General features: G+C 45.6%; 1 protein-coding gene across 1 annotated transcript in view; it reads right to left on the minus strand.

Annotated features, from left to right (window-relative positions):
* Positions 1 to 6,948: 6,948 nt before the first annotated feature.
* The window catches only part of LOC139367070 (potassium voltage-gated channel, subfamily H (eag-related), member 2b), a 299,775-nt gene continuing 289,197 nt past the window's right edge, over positions 6,949 to 17,526 (minus strand). The window contains exons 10-15 of the mRNA XM_071105066.1: positions 17,323 to 17,516; positions 17,018 to 17,120; positions 16,393 to 16,668; positions 16,048 to 16,237; positions 7,829 to 8,006; positions 6,949 to 7,680 (exon numbers count right to left, since the gene is read on the minus strand). Coding sequence (XP_070961167.1) covers positions 7,285 to 7,680; positions 7,829 to 8,006; positions 16,048 to 16,237; positions 16,393 to 16,668; positions 17,018 to 17,120; positions 17,323 to 17,516 — 1,337 coding nt within the window. The 3' untranslated portion in view covers positions 6,949 to 7,284. The remainder of the gene's footprint in view (positions 7,681 to 7,828; positions 8,007 to 16,047; positions 16,238 to 16,392; positions 16,669 to 17,017; positions 17,121 to 17,322; positions 17,517 to 17,526) is intronic.

Below are 17,526 nucleotides of genomic sequence, written 5' to 3' on the forward strand. Positions count from 1 at the left end.
GGCTGTATTACCGCCTGGTACGGCGGTAATACAGAGGGTAGTGAGGTCTGCACAACGCATCACCGGGGGCAAACTACCTGCCCTCCAGGACACCTACACCACCCGATGTCACAGGAAGGCCATAAAGATCATCAAGGACAACAACCACCTGCGCAACTGCCTGTTCACCCCGCTATCATCCAGAAGGCGAGGTCAGTACAGGTGCATCAAAGCAGGGACAGAGAGAATGAAAACCAGCTTCTATCTCAAGGCCATCAGACTGTTAAACAGCCACCACTAACATTGAGTGGCTGCTGCCAACACACTGACTCAACTACAGCCACCTTAATAATGAGAATTGATGGAAATTGATGTAAAATATATCACTAGCCACTTTAAACAATGCTACTTAATATCATGTTTACATACCCTACATTACTCATCTCATATGTATATGTATATACTGTACTCTATATCATCTACTGCATCTTTATGTAATACATGTATCACTAGCCACTTTAAACTATGCCACTTTGTTTACATACCCTACATTACTCATCTCATATGTGTATACTGTACTCGATACCATCTACTGCATCTTGCCTATGCCGTTCTGTACCATCACTCATTCATATATCTTTATGTACATATTCTTTATCCCTTTACACTTGTGTGTATAAGGTAATAGTTTTGGAATTGTTAGGTTAGATTACTCGTTGGTTATTACTGCATTGTCGGAACTAGAAGCACAAGCATTTCGCTACACTCGCATTGACATCTGCTAACCATGTGTATGTGCCAAATAAATTTGATTTGATAACTGAGTCAAGTTTGTAGGCCTCCTTGATCGCACATGCTTTTTCAGTTCTGTCCACAATTTTCTATAGGTTTGAGGTCAGGGCTTTGTGATGGCCACTCCAATACCTCGACTCTGTTGTCCTTAAGCCATTTTGCCACAACTTTGGAAGTATGCTTGGGGTCATTGTCCATTTGGAAGACCCATTTGTGACCAAGCTTGAACTTCCTGACTAATGTCTTGAGATGTTGCTTCAATATATCTACATAATTTCCCTCCTCATGATGCCATCTATTTTGTGAAGTGCACCAGTCCCTCCTGCAGCAAAGCACCCCCACAACATGATGCTGCCACCCCCGTGCTTCACAGTTGGGATGGTGTTCTTCGGTTTGCAAGCCTCCCCCTTTTTCCTCCAAACATAACGATGGTCATTATGGCCAAACAGTTCTATTTTTGTTTCATCAGACCAGAGGACATTTCTCCAAAAAGTAAGATCTTTGTCCCCATGTGCAGTTGCAAACTGTAGTCTGTTTTTTTATGGCAGTTTGGAACAGTGGCTTCTTACTTGCAGAGTGGCCTTTCAGGTTATGTCGATATAGTACTCGTTTTACTGTGGATATAGACACTTTTGTACCGGTTTCCTCCAGCATCTTCACAAGGTCCTTTCCTGCTGTTCTGGGATTGATTTGCACCTTTTGCACAAACGTACGTTTGTCACCAGAAAACAGAGCGTGTCTCCTTCCTGAGCGGTATGACGGCTGCGTGGTCCCATGGTGTTTATACTTGCGTACTATTGTTTGTGCAGATGAACGTGGTACCTTCAGGTGTTTGGAAATTGCTGCCAAGGATGAACCAGATTTGTGGAGGTCTACAAATTTTTTTCTGAGGTCTTTCTGATTTCTATGGGGAATATACATTTCTTTTGATTTTCCCATGATATCAAGCAAAGAGACACTGAGTTTGAAGGTAGGCCTTTAAATACATCCACAGGTACACCTCCAATTGACTCAAATGATGTCAATAAGCCTATCAGAAGCCATTACATACTTTTCTGTAATTTTCCAAGCTGTTTAAAGGCACAGTCAACTTAGTAAAACAGTCCTGTAGCTTAGCATCTGCGTCATCTGACCACTTCCTTATTGAGCGAGTCGCTGGTACTTCCTGCTTTAGTTTTGGCTTATAAGCAGGAATCAGGAGGATAGAGTTATCGTCAGATTTTCCAACTGGAGGGTGGGGAGAGCTTTGTACGCATCTCTGTGTGGAGTAAAGGTGGTCTAGAGTTTTTTTTCTCCTGTGGTTGCACATTTAACATGCTAGTAGAAATGAGGTAAAACGGATTTAAGTTACCCGTATTAAAGTACCTCACCACTAGGAGCGCTGCCCCCGGATGAGCATTTTCTTGTTTGCTTATGGCCTTATCCAGCTTGTTGAGTGCCGTCTTAGTGCCAGCATCGGTTTGCATGGTTCACTGTTAGTGACTGGGCCATGTTGCCATTAAACCCTTATACTAACTACCCTGCTGATGCACTACTGGTAACCACCAGGTGTCACAATAAACAAATAAAACATGGGTTTCTATAAACATGAACTTATGTATATTTTTTAAATAATAGTTTCTTTACAATTAATACTTAATTCTTAAATATTCCTTAATATAATTTCAACACTTTATTTTCTATCAAAATGTCTCTGACAATACAGTTGATCTTGTATTGCTGTTAGCGAATGTGTCTCAATAGCATGTCCATTGACCACATTAACTGTGAGAGGATGGTGGAAAACTCCAACGTGGGTGAGACTTAAAAGTATATAAAGAGAAAATCTATAAAGCCCCAGACATATGTAGCAGACGCCCAGTTTGTTTTCAAAGAGGTTTATTGAAATAAATATTTGAAATGTTATATAAAGTCAACCATGTATAACGCTAGTACACAATCAAGACCTGGAGCTGCTTCTGTCTTCTAGCGTCCTGTAGTGTCTGATATGAACAGGGTGACATAGGCGATGCACTCCAACATGGTCAGGCTAGAAATGTATTATTATTCATAGTCCCTGGTCTGAAAGCCAACTGTGGCAGAGCTGGCCATAGCCCCGCACATGTATCCTCCATAACGTTACAGTATCTTGTAACTTTTCAGTGTCCCTTTCTCCCATGACCAGGAAGTACAGTATATGTTACTCTTCCATGACCCGGAAGTATACAGTGTATTACTCTACACAGCCACAAGCACACAGCCCAAAATCAGCTGCCTTCCTTGTACATCCACCCTCTCATTTCTGAAAAGGTTCTCAGTGCAGCATGCAAACAAAATGTGCACAATATTAAAGTCATCTTGTTCATTATCATTATACTCCTCATCGTCATTATTATTAACAATATTATTAACATCTTTATTCACATGGTTAAAATGTTGAACAGACTTTATGTTGTTTCCTCTACAGTTTTTCTGCATTTCAAAGCATGCCAAAGAAATGTCTGCATAGTGCTGGCTATATGGGTGCCAAGAATGTATTCCTTTACAATATGTTCTTATGTACAAGGGGGGAGGCGGGAAAGAGCAATCCAGTGGAAACTTTACCAAAAACCCCACTGCTCAAAATATCTACAAATTCGGGACCTGTGCCAATGATGCAGCATAATAATTATATAATATACTATAAAGTTGAAAAGAGCTGAAAAGTGCTCTGACAAATTTGAGAGGTGCCAGAGGCTTGTGTAACAGAGGTGTGTGTGTGTGTGTGTGTGTGTGTGTGTGTGTGTGTGTGTGTGTGTGTGTGTGTGTGTGTGTGTGTGTGTGTGTGTGTGTGTGGAGGCAAAGAGGATGCGAAGCGAGAGGGTTTACTCCACCCAAAATCTGTCCAAGAAAATAAGACCACGAAGTGAGGAATTTTTGTTTGGTGGTCAATGAGTGTTGAATTTGGTCAACAAAAAGTTGAATAACTTATTTGCTATGTGAGGCTTAATTGATCAAATATACGTTTTGTGATTGGTAGGTTGTTACGAATGCACTGATATAAAACAATTTAGTATGGAAGTTGTTCTTGTTGTTCACGCGTGTATCTTCCCTCTCATTGGCTAGAATGGTCCCACCTGATCTCGCCTCCTCCCGCCGGCCTTCCATCTTTGAGGACATGTATTTCCATTATTATAGCGGTCACTTGACTATCTTGTCAATATAATAGATAATCTTTGGTGTAGGTTGCTAAAATGTGAGATCCATTCACTAAGCCACCATGACACATCCCAGTGGGTGGACACATTTCCCTGGAAGCTAATAACATTTCCTTGTTTGAGCTTTCTATGACAACTTTACATACATTTCAGTATTTTTTGGGATATACTGTAGCTATGTTATAAGTTAGACAACTTAATCCCCCTAGAACTACACCAAAACCCAGTCAGTCTACATTAGGATGGTGATTTTGAAGAATGCAAAATGTAAATTGCATTCTAAAGTGTTGGGAATATCCTTCAAGACAGAGGTTAGTTGACTAAAAACTATTGTAGATGGTATATAGACATTGGGCAGTTCTGTGATGATTGAGGAACAATATAACATCCTATAGTGTGGGAAGTCTATGTTCTGGGAGGGTTGGCTTGACTGTGAAACTGTACAAAAGGAGACTTTTCTAAGGAGGCCATTTAAGCTGCCTGGAGTTAAAAGCAGAGTCGATGTGCCGAGACCAAAAGAACTGGACACAGTAAATAAGCTCAGTGCAGTGATGGAACTGGACACAGTAAATAAGCTCAGTGCAGTGATGGAACTGGACACAGTAAATAAGCTCAGTGCAGTGATGGAACTGGACACAGTAAATAAGCTCAGTGCAGTGATGGAACTGGACACAGTAAATAAGCTCAGTGCAGTGATGGAACTGGACACAGTAAATAAGCTCAGTGCAGTGATGGAACTGGACACAGTAAATAAGCTCAGTGCAGTGATGGAACTGGACACAGTAAATAAGCTCAGTGCAGTGATGGAACTGGACACAGTAAATAAGCTCAGTGCAGTGATGGAACTGGACACAGTAAATAAGCTCAGTTGAAAAGAGGGCTCTTTTGGTCTCGGCACTTCAACTCTGCTTTTAACTCCAGGCACCTTAAATGGCCTCCTTAGATCAAAAACCATCTCTTTATCAATGCTCCCATTCCATTCAATTCAATGCAGAATACAGTAATTGCCTCCCTTCAGTTGCTTTGGTTCAACACTAAAATGCATTATCCCAAAGCACAACTCATGCATTATCTGTCTTCCAATACACTAACACAGGTTTTACTGCACTTTGTACATGCAAAGATATTACTAACAGTGATTAACAGTGAACAGTGCGCCTAATAGCATGTGTGTGTGTGTGTGCCTGCTTGCGTGTCTTAGCTGAAACCTGACACATTTCTTTGCCTTAGTGATTCAGTTTTTTCTAACAAGCTAAATATATATAGTAATTTAATGTTCATTACTCATCACTTCAAAACACTGTTTTGCCTCGTCCAGCTACCTCACCTGCTTCTATTCTTCCCTGTATACAGATACAATGTGTTTGCACCGTGCAGGATACACACTACACACAAACACTGCAGGATACACACTACACACAAACACTACTCACCACTTTGGGATTCACTTTAACTCTCACTGTTTAAATCTTACTCTGGGAGCTAATAGCTCTCCACCCTTCTCCTCACCCCCTATACCTCATGCCTGCTCTCCACCCTTCTCCTCACCCCCTATACCTCATGCCTGCTCTCCACCCCTGCTCTCTACCCCTTCTCAGATCTGTTTCCATGTCATGTCAACAAAATGACATTCAACCAACATAGATGTTGAATTAATGTCTGTGCCCAGTGGGTGAACACTGACATCAGTGCTAACATCTCTGGTCAGGGTTGATGAAGAGTAAATAATCATTAGAATTAGAATAATAAAGTGCAACTCCTGTCAAACAGTCATATTACTCAAGTAACATCTATAATGGTTGTACTGACATAACATTTGTTAAAACAAACACACACATGTGGGGAGAGGTACCTGTCCACATTTACAACAAACAAATATTATTTCAATTCCCTCCACCAAATAAGTTTAAACTGTACATCTTCTTTCTGCAAAACGAGAAATCATATTTGGTACAATCTACAAAGAACATAAAACGACTAAAACCAATGAATAAATAAGAAGCTCAGACCAGCAAGCGGTTAAATACAATCTTCAGGTTCCCTGCGTATGGTAGGCCGCCATCAACTACCATGTGCAGAGACTCTCCCCAGAGAAAGGACAGGTGGAGGGAGGGAGTGAGACAGGACCCCTGTAGTTGTACAGCAACACGGGGAGATGATGGAGGATGTGTGGAGTGTGTTCTCTCCTGGGGCTGCGTATTGCTGTGTAGTTAGATCCTTGGACGGGTAAATGTGGGTCATTTTCTTCTTCAGGTGTTAGAGGGGGAAACTAAACTATGCTTTGTGAACTACCGACAACACTAGGGCAAAAAGCTTTGGAACCTGAATCTGATATTATCAACACAGGTATAGGATACAACACTCCTCTCTCGCCAGTGTTTGCATATTGAACTGTACAAAGACTCCCCCTCTCTAGCAATCTGTACAAGGTTCTGGTAGGGATTTGATATGTTCATCAAAGAAGTCATGGCTTTTAAACCCTTCCTCCAACCCCACCCCTGAGGTGCAAACCAGCCAATCCAGTATGCTCTTGGGGCCTTGGCTCCGCCTCCGGGGATACGGACCTTAGGGAAAAGGGGCCAATGATGGGACAGGACACCAGAGTTTCTGTTAGGCCAGCTAACACTACAGTCCACCAACCAACCAGTTTCGGAAGCGTCACGGACATGTTAGATAGAATGTCTGTAAATTTCAGTGCAAGACATAATGGCTACTTATAGAATTATTATTGTTTTTTCCCCTTCCCATTATGGTAATCCAGTACTGGATACAGCAGTAAAGGGACGTTTCTTAACAGAACCAGTCATGTGACTGAGCGGTCTGTAGTCATCTCTGTAGGCCAGAATGGACCGGACTGAGTTCAGAAGGGCTGAAGGGTGTCTCTCTCTCTCTCTCTCTCTCTCTCTCTCTCTCTCTCTCTCTCTCTCTCTCTCTCTCTCTCTCTCTCTCTCTCTCTCTCTCTCTCTCTCTCTCTCTCTCTCTCTCTCTCTCTCTCTCTCTCTCTCTCTCTCTCTCTCTCTCTCTCTCTCTCTCTCTCTCTCTCTCTCTCTCTCTCTCTCTCTCTCTCTCTCTCTCTCTCTCTCTCTCTCTCTCTCTCTCTCGTAACGTTAGGCGCTGGATAGGGGAAAGGACCCCTGAAAAAGAGAGACATCTCCCCAAGGTTTCTCCTCCAGAGGTCAGAGGTGAGACAGAGGTCTCGCCCCCTTATGTGTGTCTGTTTACGCCTGGACTGAGGGAACGGACCCAATGAGATGTGTGACTGTGAAAGAGGAAAAACAGAGCTAGCCCTCCTTTCCCTCTCTCTGTCCCTATTCTCCTCCCTCCCCCTCACCGCTCCTTAGCTCCCCCCAGGGTCGGAGCTGTGCCTCTGCGGTGTCTGTGAGTCCAGGGGTGTCTGTGGCTCAGGCAGAGAGAGCCTTCGCTGGGTGTCAGGGTCCAGGCCATTCGCTCCTCCCACTGACCCCAACCCTGAACCTGCCTGCATCCCTGACCCCAACCCTGAACCTGCCCGCATCCCTGACCCCAACCCTGCCACTGACCCAGCCCCTAGTTCTAGCTCCAGGCTGCCCAGGTCCAGGTCCAGGTCCAGGATTAAGCTGCCCAGCCCAGTGGTGTCTCGTCGTGTCTCGGTGGGGCTGACCAGAGGCGAGTCCTGGGGGTGCAGCTGATCAGGGCTGCGGAGAGAGTCACACAACTTGCCGGGGAACTCCTCAAAGTCCTGGGGGTGTGAGATCTGGAGGAGAGATGCAGACAAGGAGCGATTCAGAGAAGACCCCTTTGAGTGTGTCTGTATATGTGTGTGTGTGTGTGTGCGCGCATGTATACACGTGTCTACAGGTGTATCTGCATGTACGTGTCTATCTCCTGTGTGTGTGTAGTACCTGTGAGAGGGAAGCCAGTGTCTCAGACTGCACCAGCCTCTCTCCAGGACCAGGGCCAGGGTAGGGTGAGGCCTGAGGGGGAGACGACACAGTGCTGTAGGCTGGGGGCACCAGGGCCATCTGACGCTGTAGTAGTTGCATGATTGCCCCGATGTCTGTCGACATCCTCGTTTCTAGCCTGAAGAGAGAAACACACGAACACACACACACACGCATACACATGTCAGAAATGCTGACACCTACCCTGGAGATTCCACAAGAAACATTACTGGCCAATCATGTTACAGTAACTCTCCCAAAACAGACACAAAAGCAGGCATAGCCTCAGCCTTCTAGATAATGGAGGTCTTTGACCTCAATGAGCCTTGACAATGGGCACTGACTGGATAAGACCATAGGGGCTAATATAACAGTTACTCCACTGTGGAGGAGAGAAGATGAGAGGAGAGGAGAGGAGAGGAGATGAGAGGAAAGGAGAGGAGAGGAGAGGAGAGGAGAGGAGATGAGAGGAGAGGAGAGGAGAGGAGAGGAAGATGTCTGTCAGAATCAGACTGATAAATATGAATAATGAGGTAGGGTTACAGAGAGAAGTGTCAGCTGAGTGCGAACACCAGGCCTGGGTACTTCCATTACTCTGACAGGGGACAGACTTGTATCAGACACTGTGGTACAAGACATAATGGAAGCAGCTACAGTGGAGTAGCAGACTAGCAGCTGTGCCCTATATTCCCATTTGTATATCTTTTACACACTCATTCTAACCATTTTCTCAGAGGGCTATAGCTAACTCTGTCCCTGCCCCTGCCCTGTACCTGTCTCTGACCTGTCCCTGTCTGTGTCCCTGCACTTTCCCTGTCCCCGTCACTGTCTCTGTCCCTGTAGGTCTCGGTCCCTGTATGTCTCTGTCCCTGGATGTCTCTGACCCCGCCTGTCTCTGTCCCTGTATGTGTCTGTCTCTGTCCCTGTATATGTCTGTCTCTGTCCCTGTATGTGTATGTCTCTGTTCCTGTCCTTGTATGTCTCTGTCTCTGTATGTCTCTGTCGCTATCCCTGTCTGTCTCTGTCCCTGTCTCTGTGTGTCTCTGTATGTCTCTGTCCCTGTCTGTCTCTGACCCCGTCTGTCCCTGTCCTTGTATGTCTCTGTCCCTGTCCCCGAATGTCTCTGTCTCTGTCCCTGTCTGTCTCTGTCCCTGTCCATCTCTGTCCCTGTCCGTCTCTGTCCCTGTCCGTCTCTGTCCCTGTGTGTCTCTGTATGTCTCTGTCCTTGTATGTCTATGTCCCTTTCTGTCCCTGTATGTCTCTGTCCCTTTCTGTCCCTGTATGTCTCTGTCCCTTTCTGTCCCTGTATGTCTCTGTATGTCTATGTCTCTGTCCCTTTCTGTCCTTGTATGTCTATGTCTCTTTCCCTGTATGTCTCTGTCCCTTTCTGTCCCTGTATGTCTCTGTCTATTTCCCTGTATGTCCCTGTATGTCTCTGTCCCTTTCTGTCCCTGTATGTCTATGTCTCTTTCCCTGTATGTCTATGTCTCTTTCTGTCCCTGTATGTCTCTGTCCCTTTCTGTCCCTGTATGTCTCTGTCCTTGTATGTCTATGTCTCTTTCCCTGTATGTCTCTGTCTCTTTCTGTCCCTGTATGTCTCTGTCCCTTTCTGTCACTGTATGTCTCTGTCTCTTTCCCTGTATGTCTCTGTCTCTTTCCCTGTATGTTCTGTCTCTTTCCCTGTATGTCTCTGTCCCTTTCTGTCCCTGTATGTCTCTGTCCCTGTATGGCTATATTTCTTTCCCTGTATGTCTCTGTCCCTTTCTGTCCCTGTATGTCTCTGTCCCTTTCTGTCCCTGTATGTCTCTGTCTCTTTCACCGTATGTCTATGTCTCTTTCCCTGTATGTCTCTGTCCCTTTCCCTGTATGTCTCTGTCCCTTTCTGTCGCTGTATGTCTATGTCTCTTTCCCTGTATGTCTCTGTCCCTTTCTGTCCCTGTATGTCTATGTCTCTTTCCCTGTATGTCTCTGTCTCTTTCTGTCCCTGTATGTCTCTGTCCCTTTCTGTCACTGTATGTCTCTGTCTCTTTCCCTGTATGTCTCTGTCTCTTTCCCTGTATGTTCTGTTTCTTTCCCTGTATGTCTCTGTCCCTTTCTGTCCCTGTATGTCTCTGTCCCTGTATGGCTATATTTCTTTCCCTGTATGTCTCTGTCCCTGTATGTCTCTGTCCCTTTCTGTCCCTGTATGTCTCTGTCTCTTTCACCGTATGTCTATGTCTCTTTCCCTGTATGTCTCTGTCCCTTTCCCTGTATGTCTCTGTCCCTTTCTGTCGCTGTATGTCTATGTCTCTTTCCCTGTATGTCTCTGTCCCTTTCTGTCCCTGTATGTCTATGTCTCTTTCCCTGTATGTCTCTGTCCCTGTATGTCTATATCTCCTTCCCTGTATGTCTATGTCTCTTTCCCTGTATGTCTCTGTCCCTTTCAGTCCCTGTATGTCTCTGTCTCTTTCCCTGTATGTCTATGTCCCTTTCCCTGTATGTCTATGTCTCTTTCCCTGTATGTCTCTGTCCCTTTCTGTCCCTGTATGTCTCTGTCCCTTTCTGTCCCTGTATGTCTCTGTCTCTTTCCCTGTATGTCCCTGTATGTCTCTGTCCCTGTATGTCTATGTCTCTTTCCCTGTATGTCTCTGTCTCTTTCTGTCCCTGTATGTCTCTGTCCCTGTATGTCTATGTCTCTTTCCCTGTATGTCTCTGTCTCTTTCTGTCCCTGTATGTCTCTGTCCCTTTCTGTCCCTGTATGTCTCTGTCCCTTTCTGTCCCTGTATGTCTCTGTCTCTTTCCCTGTATGTCTCTGTCTCTTTCCCTGTATGTCTCTGTCTCTGTCCGTCCCTGTATGTCTCTTTCCCTGTATGTCTCTGTCTCTTTCTGTCCCTGTATGTCTATGTCTCTGTCCCTGTATGTCTATGTCTCTTTCCCTGTATGTCTCTGTCTATTTCTGTCCCTGTATGTCTCTGTCCCTTTCTGTCCCTGTATGTCTCTGTCTCTTTCCCTGTATGTCTCTGTCCCTTTCTGTCCCTGTATGTCTCTGTCCCTTTCTGTCCCTGTATGTCTCTGTCTCTGTATGTCTATGTCTCTTTCCCTGTATGTCTCTGTCCCTTTCTGTCCCTGTATGTCTCTGTCCCTTTCCCTGTATGTCTCTGTCCCTTTCTGTCCCTGTATGTCTATGTCTCTTTCCCTGTATGTCTCTGTCTCTGTATGTCTCTGTCCCTGTATGTCTCTGTCTCTTTCCCTGTATGTCTCTGTCCCTTTCCCTGTATGTCTCTGTCCCTGTATGTCTCTGTCCTTTTCTGTCCCTGTATGTCTCTGTCTCTTTCTGTCCTGTATATCTCTGTCTATTTCTGTCCTGTATGTCTCTGTCTCTTTCCCTGTATGTCTGTCTCTTTCCCTGTATGTCTCTGTCTCTTTCTGTCCCTGTATGTCTCTGTCCCTGTATGTCTATGTCTCTTTCCCTGTATGTCTCTGTCCCTTTCTGTCCCTGTATGTCTATGTTTCGTTCCCTGTATGTCTCTCTCTTTCCCTGTATGTCTCTGTCTCTTTCCCTGTATGTCCCTTTCCCTGTATGTCTCTGTCTCTTTCCCTGTATGTCTATGTCTCTTTTGCTGTATGTCTGTCTCTTTCCCTGTATGTCTGTCTCTTTCCCTGTATGTCTCTGTCCCTGTATGTCTCTGTCCCTTTCTGTCTCTGTCTCTTTCTGTCCCTGTATGTCTATGTCTCTTTCCCTGTATGTCTCTGTCTCTTTCCCTGTATGTCTTAGTCCCTTTCCCTGTATGTCTATTTCTCTTTCCCTGTATGTCTCTGTCCCTTTCCCTGTATGTCTCTGTCCCTTTCCCTGTATGTCTATTTCTCTTTCCCTGTATGCCTCTGTCCCTTTCTGTCCTTGTATGTCTCTGTCTCTTTCCCTGTATGTCTCTGTCCCTTTCTGTCCCTGTATGTCTCTGTCCCTTTCTGTCCCTGTATGTCTCTGTCTCTTTCCCTGTATGTCTCTGTCCCTTTCTGTCCCTGTATGTCTCTGTCCCTTTCCCGGTATGTCTATGTCTCTTTCCCTGTATGTCTCTTTCTCTTTCTGTCCCTGTATGTCTCTGTCCCTTTCCCTGTATGTCTCTGTCCCTTTCTGTCCCTGTATGTCTCTGTCCCTTTCCCTGTATGTCGATGTCTCTTTCCCTGTATGTCTCTGTCCCTTTCTGTCCCTGTATGTCTATGTCTCTTTCCCTGTATGTCTCTGTCCCTTTCCCTGTCTATGTCTCTTTCCCTGTATGTCTATGTCCCTTTCTGTCCCTGTATGTCTCTGTCCCTTTCCCTGTATGTCTATGTCTCTTTCCCTGTATGTCTCTGTCCCTTTCTGTCCCTGTATGTATCTGTCTCTTTCCCTGTATGTCTCTGTCCCATTCTGTCCCTGTATGTCTCTGTCCCGTTCCCTGTATGTCTCTGTCTCTTTCCCTGTATGTCTCTGTCCCTTTCTGTCCCTGTATGTCTATGTCTCTTTCCCTGTATGTCTCTGTCCCTTTCCCTGTATGTCTATGTCTCTTTCCCTGTATGTCTCTGTCCCTTTCCCTGTATGTCTATGTCTCTTTCCCTGTATGTCTCTGTCCCTTTCTGTCCCTATATGTCTATGTCTCTTTCCCTGTATGTCTCTTTCTCTTTCCCTGTATGTCTATGTCTCTGTCCCTTTCTGTCCCTGTATGTCTATGTCTCTTTCCCTGTATGTCTCTGTCCCTTTCCCTGTATGTCTATGTCTCTTTCCCTGTATGTCTCTGTCCCTTTCCCTGTATGTCTGTCTCTTTCCCTGTATGTCTGTCTCTTTCCCTGTATGTCTGTCTCTTTCCCTGTATGTCTCTGTCTCTGTCCCGGTATGTCTTAGTCCCTTTCCCTGTATGTCTATGTCTCTTTCCCTGTATGTCTCTGTCCCTTTCCCTGTATGTCTCTGTCCCTTTCCCTGTATGTCTATTTCTCTTTCCCTGTATGCCTCTGTCCCTTTCTGTCCTTGTATGTCTCTGTCTCTTTCCCTGTATGTCTCTGTCCCTTTCTGTCCCTGTATGTCTCTGTCCCTTTCCCGGTATGTCTGTGTCTCTTTCCCTGTATGTCTATGTCTCTTTTCCTGTATGTCTCTGTCCCTTTCCCTGTATGTCTCTGTCCCTTTCTGTCCCTGTATGTCTATGTCTCTTTCCCTGTATGTCTCTGTCCCTTTCCCTGTATGTCTATGTCTCTTTCCCTGTATGTCTCTGTCCCTTTCTGTCCCTGTATGTCTCTGTCCCTTTCCCTGTATGTCTATGTCTCTTTCCCTGTATGTCTCTGTCCCTTTCTGTCCCTGTATGTATCTGTCTCTTTCCCTGTATGTCTCTGTCCCATTCTGTCCCTGTATGTCTCTGTCCCGTTCCCTGTATGTCTCTGTCTCTTTCCCTGTATGTCTCTGTCCCTTTCTGTCCCTGTATGTCTATGTCTCTTTCCCTGTATGTCTCTGTCCCTTTCCCTGTATGTCTATGTCTCTTTCCCTGTATGTCTCTGTCCCTTTCCCTGTATGTCTATGTCTCTTTCCCTGTATGTCTCTGTCTCTTTCCATGTATGTCTATGTCTCTGTCCCTTTCTGTCCCTGTATGTCTATGTCTCTTTCCCTGTATGTCTCTGTCCCTTTCCCTGTATGTCTATGTCTCTTTCCCTGTATGTCTCTGTCCCTTTCCCTGTATGTCTGTGTCTTTCCCTGTATGTCTGTCTCTTTCCCTGTATGTCTGTCTCTTACCCTGTATGTCTATGTCTCTGTCCCTTTCTGTCCCTGTATGTCTATGTCTCTTTCCCTGTATGTCTCTGTCCCTTTCCCTGTATGTCTATGTCTCTTTCCCTGTATGTCTCTGTCCCTTTCCCTGTATGTCTATGTCTCTTTCCCTGTATGTCTCTGTCCCTTTCCCTGTATGTCTATGTCTCTTTCCCTGTATGTCTGTCTCTTTCCCTGTATGTCTGTCCCTTTCCCTGTATGTCTATGTCTCTTTCCCTGTATGTCTGTCTCTGTCCCTGTATGTCTGTCTCTGTCCCTGTATGTCTCTGTCTCTTTCTGTCCCTGTATGTCTCTGTCTCTTTCTGTCCCTGTATGTCTCTGTCCCTGTATGTCTCTGTCCCTTTCTGTCCCTGTATGTCTCTGTCTCTTTCTGTCCTGTATGTCTATGTCTCTTTCCCTGTATGTCTCTGTTCCTTTCTGTCCCTGTGTGTCTATGTCTCTTACCCTGTATGTCTCTGTCTCTTTCTGTCCTGTAAGTCTCTGTCTCTTTCTGTCCTGTATGTCTCTTTCTGTCCTGTATGTCTATGTCTCTTTCCCGTCCCTGTATGTCTATGTCTCTTTCCCTGTATGTCTATGTCTCTTTCCCTGTATGTCTCTGTCCCTTTCTGTCCCTGTATGTCTCTGTCTCTGTCCCTGTATGTCTCTGTCCCTTTATGTCCCTGTATGTCTCTGTCCCTTTCCCTGTATGTCTATGTCTCTTTCCCTGTATGTCTCTGTCTCTTTCCCTGTATGTCTATGTCTCTGTCCCTTTCTGTCCCTGTATGTCTATGTCTCTTTCCCTGTATGTCTCTGTCCCTTTCCCTGTATGTCTATGTCTCTTTCCCTGTATGTCTCTGTCCCTTTCCCTGTATGTCTGTCTCTTTCCCTGTATGTCTGTCTCTTTCCCTGTATGTCTGTCTCTTACCCTGTATGTCTATGTCTCTGTCCCTTTCTGTCCCTGTATGTCTATGTCTCTTTCCCTGTATGTCTCTGTCCCTTTCCCTGTATGTCTATGTCTCTTTCCCTGTATGTCTCTGTCCCTTTCCCTGTATGTCTATGTCTCTTTCCCTGTATGTCTGTCTCTTTCCCTGTATGTCTGTCCCTTTCCCTGTATGTCTATGTCTCTTTCCCTGTATGTCTGTCTCTTTCCCTGTATGTCTGTCTCTTTCCCTGTATGTCTCTGTCCCTTTCTGTCCCTGTATGTCTCTGTCTCTTTCTGTCCCTGTATGTCTCTGTCTCTTTCTGTCCCTGTATGCCTCTGTCCCTTTCTGTCCCTGTATGTCTCTGTCTCTTTCCCTGTATGTCTCTGTCTCTTTCTGTCCTGTATGTCTATGTCTCTTTCCCTGTATGTCTCTGTTCCTTTCTGTCCCTGTGTGTCTATGTCTCTTACCCTGTATGTCTCTGTCTCTTTCTGTCCTGTATGTCTCTTTCTGTCCTGTATGTCTATGTCTCTTTCCCGTCCCTGTATGTCTATGTCTCTTTCCCTGTATGTCTATGTCTCTGTCCCTTTCTGTCCCTGTATGTCTCTGTCTCTGTCCCTGTATGTCTCTGTCCCTTTCTGTCCCTGTATGTCTATGTCTCTTTCCCTGTATGTCTCTGTCCCTTTCTGTCCCTGTATGTCTATGTCTCTGTCCCTGTATGTCTATGTCTCTTTCCCTGTATGTCTCTGTCCCTTTCTGTCCCTGTATGTCTATGTCTCTGTCCCTGTATGTCTATGTCTCTTTCCCTGTATGTCTATGTCTCTTTCCCTGTATGTCTCTGTCCCTTTCTGTCCCTGTATGTCTATGTCTCTGTCCCTGTATGTCTATGTCTTTTTCCCTGTATGTCTCTGTCTCTTTCCCTGTATGTCTCTGTCCCTGTATGTCTATGTCTCTTTCCCTGTATGTCTCTGTCCCTTTCCCTGTATGTCTATGTCTCTTTCCCTTTCTGTCCCTGTATGTCTCTGTCCCTTTCCCTGTATGTCTATGTCTCTTTCCCTGTATGTCTCTTTCCCTTTCTGTCCCTGTATGTCTCTGTCCCTTTCCCTGTATGTCTATGTCTCTTTCCCTGTATGTCTGTCTCTTTCCCTGTATGTCTGTCTCTTTCCCTGTATGTCTTTGCCCCTTTCTGTCCCTGTATGTCTATGTCTCTTTCCCTGTATGTCTCTGTCTCTTTCCATGTATGTCTCTGTCCCTGTATGTCTATGTCTCTTTCCCTGTATGTCTCTGTCTCTTTCCCTGTATGTCTCTGTCTCTGTATACCTCTTTCCCCATATTGCTCTGTCCATGTATGTCTATATTGCTGTATGTCTCTGTCCCTGTATGTCTCTGTCCCTCTACGCCTCTGTCCCTCTACGCCTCTGTCCCTCTACGCCTCTGTCCCTCTACGCCTCTGTCCCTCTACGCCTCTGTCCCTCTACGCCTCTGTATGTCTCTGTCTCTCTATGTCTCTGTACCTGTTGAGTTGCTTCTGCAGCAGGTCCAGTCTGTTCTCCAGCTCGGTGCGCTGCCTGCGGCCAATGCTGTTGAGGGGCGTGTTAAGAGGGGGAGGGTAGGGCAGGCTGCAGCGCGGCAGTTCCTGGTACTCACGACTGCCCCGACTCTCACCCCAGAAACTGAAGATGTTGGACACCCCTGAAAATGCTCCTGGTTGTGAAGAGAGGGGAGAGGAAGGAAGGGGTAAAGAACAGGGTATACTCTACTGTTTTACATTAACGTGCCCTAGGGTATGTCTGTTATGGAAGCTAATGAGGTGTGTGTGTGTGTGTATCGTTTGTTTCCACATTGATGCCCAGACCCACCTGTGAGTGCATTGCAGGTGTTGCCCCCCTTTGGGTCTCCCTCCCCCTCGGGAGTGTCGCTGAAGTTCAGGGTGGTGGCCTGAGCCGGGGACATCTCATGCAGAGCCGATGGAGGGGCAGGGCATGTGACCACAGACTCCTCCCCTTCATCGCCACTGGAGTGGGAGGACACTGAGCTCAGAGGCCCCTCCCCCTGGTTACTGGCCACCTCCTTCTGTCTCCGCCGTAGTGGTTTATTAGCTCTCTCCTTTTTAATTTCTCCTGCATCTGCATCATCTGAGAGGACAAGTTGAGTTGCTGATGATAACGACTTTACTGAGGAAGAATGTACTTATTATAACTGTGAAATGTGGTTGTCTCCTCTAGCTATGAGTATGTGAATGCACTTATTGTAAGTCGCTCTGGATAAGAGCATCTGCTAAATGACTAAATTGTAAATGTAAGAAACAAGGACAGATGATGACACACTGCATGGAAATGGAAAACGTTATTTGTGATGAACAACTGAGTGTGCATGGGAGTCATCATTGAGTATTAGGGGTTTTCTTCTGGGCACCACAGAGAAAATAACACGTTTTGCACTCATGAACAGAAATTAAGGTGTGAAAGGGAATGTGGTGGTTACCCTTCTCTGTCCGGCGCCGGAATGATAGCTTGCGTCTGCGCAGTTTGTTGAATCCTATACAGTCTGAGTTGTCACTTTCTGGAGAGCCAGGAATCATATTGGTCTGCAGGGATGGACAAAGAAAACGGCTCGAAAAATCCCAAACTGATGTTAGAGGGCTTATATAGGTCCTCCATAGGGATGCACAATGGAAATCATTCCCCAATTCATTCATTCATTCATTCACACTTTTGCATTCATACGTGAATATTTGAATGTGCGTTTTTATGGCCTTGACCTGTCTTGAGGAAGTTAGGGTCACTCACATCCCGGAGGTTAAAGGTTATCTCCAGGTTCATCCAGAAGTGATCGGAGAACTCGGGGTACATGTTTAACACCTCCAGGACGTCCTCTCTGTGGATCTTATGGAGGTCACAGTAGGTCAGAGCTCTCACATCGGCGTTAGACTTCCCAGCTCGCCCGTAAAGGTTGATGGGCTCGCCAAATATGTCATTCTTCCCTGTGGGTGA

This window comes from Oncorhynchus clarkii, chromosome 15 (genome assembly GCF_045791955.1).
Source record: "Oncorhynchus clarkii lewisi isolate Uvic-CL-2024 chromosome 15, UVic_Ocla_1.0, whole genome shotgun sequence".
In the NCBI taxonomy this organism is placed as follows: domain Eukaryota; kingdom Metazoa; phylum Chordata; class Actinopteri; order Salmoniformes; family Salmonidae; genus Oncorhynchus; species Oncorhynchus clarkii.